General features: G+C 41.4%; 1 protein-coding gene across 2 annotated transcripts in view; it reads left to right on the forward strand.

Moving 5' to 3' along the window:
* Positions 1-3531, forward strand: part of arfrp1 (ADP-ribosylation factor related protein 1) — a 37819-nt gene extending 34288 nt beyond the window's left edge. For both annotated transcript variants that reach the window (XM_041205344.1, XM_041205345.1), the window contains one exon: positions 1799-3531. In XM_041205344.1, coding sequence (XP_041061278.1) covers positions 1799-1886 — 88 coding nt within the window. In that variant the 3' untranslated portion in view covers positions 1887-3531. The remainder of the gene's footprint in view (positions 1-1798) is intronic.
* The last annotated feature ends 6001 nt before the right edge of the window (positions 3532-9532 follow it).

Here is a 9532-nt window from a genome sequence, read left to right on the forward strand (position 1 = left end):
TGAATGGTATTTATTTATTTAAGGATCAAGTTGAAATAGATCAACTTTAGAGATTGATAGACTTGTCACTAATTGGGCAGGGGTTTCTGCTGGTTGCACTCAGTTTTGCAGTGCAAGCTGCTGAAATCGACGCAAAAGATCACAGAGGTTTAAGCACAAGTTGAGTTTGCATTATGTTCTGTGCTCATTCTAGCAATATTATTATGCTAGAAGCTTCCCCATCCATAAAACAGACCACATGCCCAGATTGAATTAAGAGTTTCCACTAATTGTGCCCACTTACAGGCCTTCAAGGAGGCTCTTAAAATTAAGCCTTTTCTAGATTTAAGGGCACTAACAGGAACATTTTAAAAGCTTTTAATTTTTAAAAAATTTACAATTATATTTCTATACCATTTTAAGAAGTAAATTGTTCTGTATCGTTTTAAAGTATTTTCATTCATTTTAAATCAGGTTACCCATGGGTGGTGGTTTAGACCCTCTGATTAAAAATGTTTACTTTTTGTGATAAACCCAATTTCAATTGTATTAACAAAACTGCACCTGGTTACAACTTTGAAATAAACCAATACTTTTTTTAACCAGCTTTTTTCAAGAGTTATGTTCCAAAGTGCTGCCTGCTTAAAATCTTATACGAAAGATATTATGTTCAGTGATGTGCAAATAAGTTTGAATGTAAAATTGAGGGGGAAAAAGAATCAAAACTAACACAATTTGGAATTCAATTTGCAAACAACTTCCAATTGCACCAAATGCTGAAGCTCTTGACATTAGATTCAGCCAGTGAAGAGCAGCAGTTAACAAAATGAAAATATTGTTGACAAAAATCAACATAGTTGTACTTTTCACCCTTGCTTATGTGGTGACTTTAATATAGATAGTAAATGGTACAGGATATGTTAATACAACAGATTACTTTAATCTGAATTACAAAACTAAGGAAAGATAACACTGGTTCACATCTACAAAAAAAATCAAGATTAGGACTAATTTTAGGAAATTCTTCTCATGGAGTGATCAACGCATGGAACAGAGCTCCAGATCGAGTAGTACAGGCAGAAACCCTGGAATTATGTAAGAAGCAGTTGAATGCACCAGAGGGGGCTCTTTTAATGCCTTCTTGGATGGTTGAACAAAGATAAGTCAAATGGCCTTCCTTATCTATAGTTATTTTGTGATCTTCTAAAGTCAAAGTGGAAGGAAGAAGATGAGCCAGATGATAAATTGGGGGAAAAGGGAAATATGATCCATTATTGGCTGGGTAAGAGAGAGTATTTTGTATGTGGTTCGTTCCTATGTATTTGGCCTAATTTATTTAGACTGCGATGGGGCTACATGGCAGTCATGCATGTCGTATGTTATTAACGCTGGACATTGTGAGTTCATTCATAAATGTTACATTTTGACATGCTAAAAGAAATCAATTATTGCTTTGCAATTGCTACAGTATGCTAATTTTGTAGTGTCCTAGGAAGATCTGACCAGATATTGAATTGATGAGGTATTTAATGATAAAACAAATGTCTAGTACATCTACCACAATGCATATTTCTCCCCCATTTCCCCCACCCCAAAATAGCCAGGTACCTGAAACACTTTGCCAACAGAAAAGCTTAAAAGAGTACACTTAAATTAGCTGTTAATGTTTTTTAATTTAAATAATTTATATATGTATATTTTTTGCTTAATTTTATATAGTTATGATTCTTGAGGTTTTCCTCAATTTAATATTTCCCACTTTTTTCTTTGATGGTTTGCAGATTTCATTGCATTAAAACAAATTTTTGTCTTCCTCTAGACAAGGTGTAAATGATGGAATTGAATGGATGGTCAAGTGTGTGATTAGGAACATTCACAGACCACCAAGGCAAAAGGATATCACATAAAGCATTCCTTTCAAACCTCGGACTGAGCACTAAATCTCCTGTTTTATCAGAGATGCTGAATTGTATTCAACTGGTTCAGTGGATTTCAACTGGATCAATGGATCACAGACTTTCTTGGAAACGTTCCACCTGAAAATAGTCTCAAGCTCTCATTCTCACTAATTGTGATAGATTGTAGTCACAGTTTCTATTGCATAAATCACTATAATGCTGCAATAATACTTTCCACTGCATTTGAATTTCCTTCTCTTTTTGTGCATCTTCTTTATCTTTTTTTTAGTGCACATATTCTGTCCATTGATAACTTCATTGGAACAACTAATTCTTGTTACAGTTTTAAAAAAGCTTTTCCCCCATCCTCCATCTTTTTTTCTAAATGCTAAAGAAGAAGCTTCCTGATGGCTCACTGTTTTTTTTAATGAGCAGTTCAAAAGTGCAGACCAGAAATGACCCAGGGTTGATGTTGGATTTGATCAGTTAGCTAAATCATAGCTGGAGCAATGATAGCATCACAAAATCTGACCACAGCATCCCTGGGTTAATGAGGAAAAGTGGCCAGGATGATCTGACATTTGATTTCCTTAGAGCAATCATTTCTTTGAAGTGTGCATGCATCAATGCAGTGTGAGGATACAGTTGGGCATGATGTCCTCTACAAACATCCTACCAAGGATTATTCATGAATAACAACCACTTAGCAAGATACCAAAACACATTTGACACCATTCAAACAATATCTCAGCGAGCCGATTGACAGGGAAGGAAGAAGATTGGGAAAAAACAGGAGGAGAAGCATTTTTTTTGGATTTGGTTTTAGACTTAAGTTAGACCAGAGCTTGTTTTACTTAAGCTAGAATGCAAGATAATATCATTTGTTACAGTTAGCAGTGGTTTTAAATCCTACATATTTACTAAAAGGCTTCAACCAAGAACAATGTTGACATGAGATATTCATTTATTCATAAATGATGACAAGATTCTGTTCCAGGAAATGTTTTTGATTATCAACTGAGTGACCCGAGGGGCAGTGCTACTCACCGCTCTAGGAAACTATGGAGTTCTTTGTTGTAAGGTTGCAACAGAATGGTGGTGATGTTTACAATGAGAGGTTGAGAAAAACTGAAAATTTTAGTTTCCTTGGTGCCATATCCCGACAGTTTGTGAACCACTGAACCAGATGGAAGTGGCCGATGATGCAGTGTGCACTTTTATCTGGTATGTCTCTTTGTTTTTGCTGACTTTGTAAATGATAAATCTTGGAGATATATATTTTACATCTGTGACTGTTCAAATAAGTTTGGTTGCAACTGTTAAATGTTTGCAATAGGTTCCTGCAAAAGGCACTTTTTTTCCAGCGTTGAATCAGAACAAAGATTGAGGTTAAGTATTTGAACAACAGTAATACTTTACTGAGATATTTGTAAAATGCAGATTTGATTTTGCTGTGCTAGTATTCCTTCATTTTGGAAGTAATAATCCAAAAAATGGGATGGCAGTTGGAAGCTAATTTTGGCAGTCAAACATTCTATTTCCTTATTTCAAAGAAAAATGTATTAATACCATATTTTGAGTTGAAGAAGCTGTGATTTATGTTGTAATGCATTCCATTTGATATATAAAAAAATAAAAATGTTCCTTGTTTTAAGATAAAATTTCTGCTTCGATAATTGGGAGAAGATGGCTCTTTCTCTCTCCCTTTTCAGTATAATGAAGCCACTATTTTTTATTTTCCTGTTATTCACCCGCTTGATTATTTGCACAAAATTTTGTAGGATATGGGGTTTTCTTTTACATAACCCAAAATGCAGTGGAGTATTTTTAATTTTATTTTTTCACATCTCAGCTGGAGAGGTAACCTAGATGCCCAGAATCTGGTAGCATTTACTGTGTGTAGCTCTGATATTTAGTTTTGATTTTAAAGATCAAAGCAAGGCAGGACTTTAGTTTTGAAGGCTAACAGGAGTTGTCAGCGTTCGCCACTCTTCTGCATTTAATTTGCATTCCAAAGCCTAACCACTTGCTGTGTGAAAAGGTTTTCCTCATGCTGCCTTTGGTTTTTTGCCATTTGCCTTAAATTGGTGTCCTGTACTTCTTGACCCTTATTGTTTTCTGTTCCTGGTATAAACTTACCTTTGCAAGTACTTCAAACCTCCATACTGATCAGATGCTTTATGAACTCCTTGTCTTATTTGAACCCGAGATGAATTTCTGCCCTTATGACCTTTCCAGCACAAAGAACAGGTAATCCCACTTTCATAATAGCTCTCACCCAGCCCCACCTCAAACTGCCTGTGGCTGGAATCCTCATTCATGTCTTTGTCACCTCCGGCCTCAATTATTTCAATGTTTTCTTGACCGTCCTCCGATCCTGCACGCTTAGTAAACTTCAAATGTTCAAAATGCTGCCCGGTTAACTCACGTGCCAAGTTCTGTTCATCCATCGCCCATGCCCTTGCCGACCTACACTGGTTTATGGTCCCTTAGTGCCTCCAATTTAAACTTTTCATCCCTATGTTTAAATTTCCTCATGGCCTCACCCTTCTCTATTTCTATAATCTCAACTATCTTTACAACACCAACCCCAACCCTCCAAAAATTCTCCATTTCTCTCACTGGCTTCTTCTTCCTCCCCTTCCCTTTGCCTCACCATTACCTGTTGTGCCTTCAGCTACGAGGCTCAATGCTGTGGAATTCCCTTCCTAAGTCACTTCACCTTTTTTTTTAAAAGGCTCTGCTAAAGTCCTACCTTTTTGAACAAGGTTTTGATCATATATCCATTTCTTTGACTAGAAAACACTGAACAACCTCAACTTGTTTTTACCTTAAAGGTGCAGTTTAAGTATGTTATTTAGCTTAAAATAATTATTTAGTTGAAAGAGAAACAACATGCTGAGGCAGCTAGGGTATGTCCAGCTTCGTTTTACTGTCTCACTGCTTTCTTGGCAGCATAAGCACTATTATGTCTTACTCCAGGTGAAATGAAAGAATGCAAGTCAAGTTAAACTTATTATCTTTTCCAGGAATTTATTTATTTGTATCCTATAGCAAAAAATTGACATGAGACCAATTGTTCTATTTCAAATTCCAGCGCAGACAAGTTCTTCAGAAGCAATCCATTGCCTGGAAAATTACTAATTATTTTATAATATCACACCTTGGCAGTTTCCAGTAAATTCACTGAATCATCAAAACTGAGAATCCGAAATGTGTTTCATTCCTACTTTACCTCTTGTATCTGTAAGTTGGGATCCCTCCAAGGCTTTTATCATTTTAATTTACATGGTAGCATTTCAATGAAAGGAAACTTCCCTTTATCACTTCAGATACAGTTAAAAGGAAATGAATTGATACAGTTAAATGGAAATGGAGTGATACAGTTAAATGGAAATGGAGTTATACAAACAAGGATGTTCCAAAGCTCATTGGCACAATTAAAAGTAGAAGGCAGTAATGTTCTTTATTGAAGTTGTATAATTGTAGCTTGCAATCAAAACTCTTTCAGCAGAAGTGATTGTTGTTACTTATATGTATGAATTATAACGAGCTCTGCAGGATAATAATAGTAATTATTATAACACTTAGTTATCTCTCCAATGAAAAAGTAGAGTCTGACAAATTATTTTCTGAAGATCTCATCTTTTTGAATAATTTTTGTGGTCATCTGGAAGTCTACTGGAGAATGGAACAATTTTCCACTATTGGCTACAAATATTGTCATCAAGTGGCAAGGTCACCAAGGTAAGATGTATCGGAACAGAGCTCCCTTCAACTGTTCAAAGATCAGGTGAGGTAAAAAACATTGGGCAGAATTTTATGACGTGCGGGTGGGCATGCGCCCGACGCAATCAGGCGCAAAATAGAGCACAATGACATCGGGCAAGCGTCCCAATGTCATCACTCACTCACACGATATTTTGCTCAGCAGGCGCATGTGGATGTAAGAGTCACGCCCGTCATTAATCAACAGGCCACTTAAGGCCATTAACATTCCAACTGACTGCAATTTTTCATTGTCCATGCGATTTTTATGCTCGTCACATGGGCAAAACTGGCAGGCGGCCAGCCAACATTTTCAAAAACCACATCCAAGGGCTGGATAAAAAGGGTCAGCAACATTGCCAGTGTGAGTAGTGACGAGTTTGGTAGATAGTTTGCTGCCGGTCACTTATTGGTACTTGGCAGCTCCCATCTCCTTTTGGGGCTTCGTTGTTAGCATTTCCAGGCTTCATTTTAGGACTCCTTGGTATCTGCAAGGCCCCTGGAGGATTCAGACTGTGTGGACCCTTCCAGGTATCAGACAGCCTCCCATTACCCTGGTAATGGGGATCGTGGTCTCCAATGGTGGCACCTCCTCTGAGGATGAAGAGAAGGGCTGAAGGAAGAGGAGGACAGGTGTCCCAATGCTGCTTCCAGGGGAGAGACCTGGGGGAGAAGAGGCACAGGCAAAAAGGACGCAGGGCCAGCAGATAGTCCAAGGCGTGAGGGGCTGCAGAAGATGCCACTATCCTGCTGCCATTGTTTACAGGTAGTGATGCAGCTACCTCAGTATGCCTGAGGTACAATGACAAAGGAGGCTTCACCTCTCAAAGGAGACCGTGACCTCCATTTGTCAGATGATTGGGCCTGAGATCAGCTCTGATTATGTGGGTGGACACCCCATGCCAGAGGCTCTGAAGATCACAACAGCCCTAAACTTTTATGCTTCTGGCTCTTTCCAGGGCTCAATGGGTTATCTGTGTGGACTCTCCCAATAAGCTGTCCATAGCTGCGTCAAGCTGGTGACACAAGCTCTGTTCAGGCTGTTACTGACCTTTATTCATTACCGGTATAAAAAAAAACTGGATGCTGGAAATCCAAAACAAAAACAGAATTACCTGGAAAAACTCAGCAGGTCTGGCAGCATCGGCGGAGAAGAAAAGAGTTGACGTTTCGAGTCCTCAGGACCCTTCAACAGAACTGATTTTTCTTTACAAGGAGAGGGGTGAAATATAAGCTGGTTTAAGGTGGGGGGGGGTGTTGTAGGGACAAGCAAGCAGTGATAGGAGCAGATCATCAAAAGATGTCACAGACAAAAGAACAAAAGAACACAAGTGTTGAAGTTGGTGATATTATCTAAACGAATGTGCTAATTAAGAATGGATGGTAGGGCACTCAAGGTATAGCTCTAGTGGGGGTGGGGGGGCATAAAAATTTAAAAATAATGGAAATAGGTGGGAAAAGAAAAATCTATATAAATTATTGAAAAAAAAAGGAAGGGGGAAGAAACAGAAAGGGGGTGGGGATGGAGGAGGGAGCTCAAGACCTAAAGTTGTTGAATTCAATATTCAGTCCGGAAGGCTGTAAAGTGCCTAGTCGGAAGATGAGGTGCTGTTCCTCCAGTTTGTGTTGGGCTTCACTGGAACAATGCAGCAAGCCAAGGACAGACATGTGGGCAAGAGAGCAGGGTACAGTGTTAAAATGGCAAGTGACAGGGAGGTTTGGGTCATTCTTGCGAAAAGACCGCAGGTGTTCTGCAAAGCGGTCGCCCAGTTTATGTTTGGTCTCTCCAATGTAGAGGAGACCGCATTGGGAGCAACGAATACAGTAGACTAAGTTGGGGGAAATGCAAGTGAAATGCTGCTTCACTTGAAAGGAGTGTTTGGGTCCTTGGACAGTGAGGAGAGAGGAAGTGAAGGGGCAGGTGTTACATCTTTTGCGTGGGTATGGGGAGGTGCCATAGATGGGAGTTGAGGAGTAGGGGGTGATGGAGGAGTGGACCAGGGTGTCCTGGAGGGAACGATCCCTACAGAATGCCGACGGGGGGGGGGGGGTGAAGGGAAGATGTGTTTGGTGGTGGCATCATGCTGGAGTTGGCGGAAATGGCGGAGGATGATCCTTTGAATGCGGAGGCTGGTGGGGTGATAAGTGAGGACAAGGGGGCATCATGTCCTCCTTCTTCCTTAACCGAGGTTTTCCACCCACGGTCGTTGACAGGGCCCTCAGCCATGTCCGGCCCATCTCCCGCGCAATTGCCCTCACGCCTTCTCCTACCTCCCAGAAACATGATAGGGTCCCCGAGGTCTACTGTATTTGTTGCTCCCAATGCGGTCTCCTCTACATTGGAGAGACCAAACGTAAACTGGGCGACCGCTTTGCAGAACACCTGCGGTCTGTCCGCAAGAATGACCCCAACCTCCCTGTCACTTGCCATTTTAACACTCCACCCTGCTCTCTTGCCCACATGTCTGTCCTTGGCCTGCTGCATTGTTCCAGTGAAGCCCAACACAAACTGGAGGAACAGCACCTCATCTTCCGACTAGGCACTTTACAGCCTTCCGGACTGAATATTGAATTCAACAATTTTAGGTCTTGAGCTCCCTCCTCCATCCCCACCCCCTTTCTGTTTCTTCCCCCTTCCTTTTTTTTCCCAATAACTTATATAGATCTTTCTTTTCCCACCTATTTCCATTGTTTTTAAATCTTTTATGCCCCCCCACCCCCACTAGAGCTATACCTTGAGTGCCCTACCATCCATTCTTAATTAGCACATTCGTTTAGATAATATCACCAACTTCAACACCTCTGTGTTCTTTTGTCTGTGACATCTTTTGATGATCTGCTCCTATCACTGCTTGCTTGTCCCTACAACAACACCCCCCCCCCCCCCACCTTAAACCAGCTTATATTTCACCCCTCTCCTTATAAAGCAAAATCAGTTCTGTTGAAGGGTCATGAGGACTCGAAACGTCAACTTTTTTCTTCTCCGCCAATGCTGCCAGACCTGCTGAGTTTTTCCAGGTAATTCTGTTTTTGTTTATTCTTTACTGTATGGTCGAGGTCAGCCAGGGTGAACAATTGCTGGGTTTCCCTGCATCCAGGGTGCCATTGACTGCACACATGCGGCCATCAGGGTACCAGCGGGTTGGCCAATGCCTTCATCAACAGGAAGGGATTCCACTCCATGAGCATGCAGATAGTGTGTGACCACAGGATGCAGATTCTGCAAGTCTGTGCAAGGTACCCTGGCAGCTCCCATGACACTTACATCCTGAGACACTCCCAGACCGAGACTCTTCAGTGCTCCAGCCCGACTGGATGGATGGCTGCTGGGTGTCAAGGGTTATCCGTTGAAGAGGTGGCTCATGACACTTCTCCACCACCCAAGGACAGAGACGGAGAAGCATTACAATACAAGTCATACCTCCACAAGGGCGGTGGTAGAGAGAACCATAGGTCTTCTCAAGATGTGCTGCTGATGTCTGGACTGTTCAGGGGGAGCTCTACAATACCCCCAGCATGGGTGTCACTGATAGTGGTTGCATGCTGCGCTCTCCACAATCTGGCACTGGCAAGGGGGGGACCCACTGGAGGAAGAGGATCTTGACGCAGCTCCACAGGCCATAGATAATGAGTCCAGTAGTGAGTCAGAAGAGGAGCACGGTGAGGAGAACGCTGAGGGCATGGAGGTAGACCTCGGTAACCTCCAGGGAGGCATGGACGCCTTGATCCAACACTCCTTCAGCTGGGCTATCAAAGATCAGCTTCAAACATGTGCCAGGGCTGGCACCTCCATCCCGACTGTCTGAAAGGACGCTTTGATTTGAGCACAAAGAACACTCAGTGCCTGTGCAATAAAGTTCAGCGCCACTTACATTCAGCATTACATA

This window comes from Carcharodon carcharias, chromosome 14, assembly GCF_017639515.1.
Source record: "Carcharodon carcharias isolate sCarCar2 chromosome 14, sCarCar2.pri, whole genome shotgun sequence".
In the NCBI taxonomy this organism is placed as follows: domain Eukaryota; kingdom Metazoa; phylum Chordata; class Chondrichthyes; order Lamniformes; family Lamnidae; genus Carcharodon; species Carcharodon carcharias.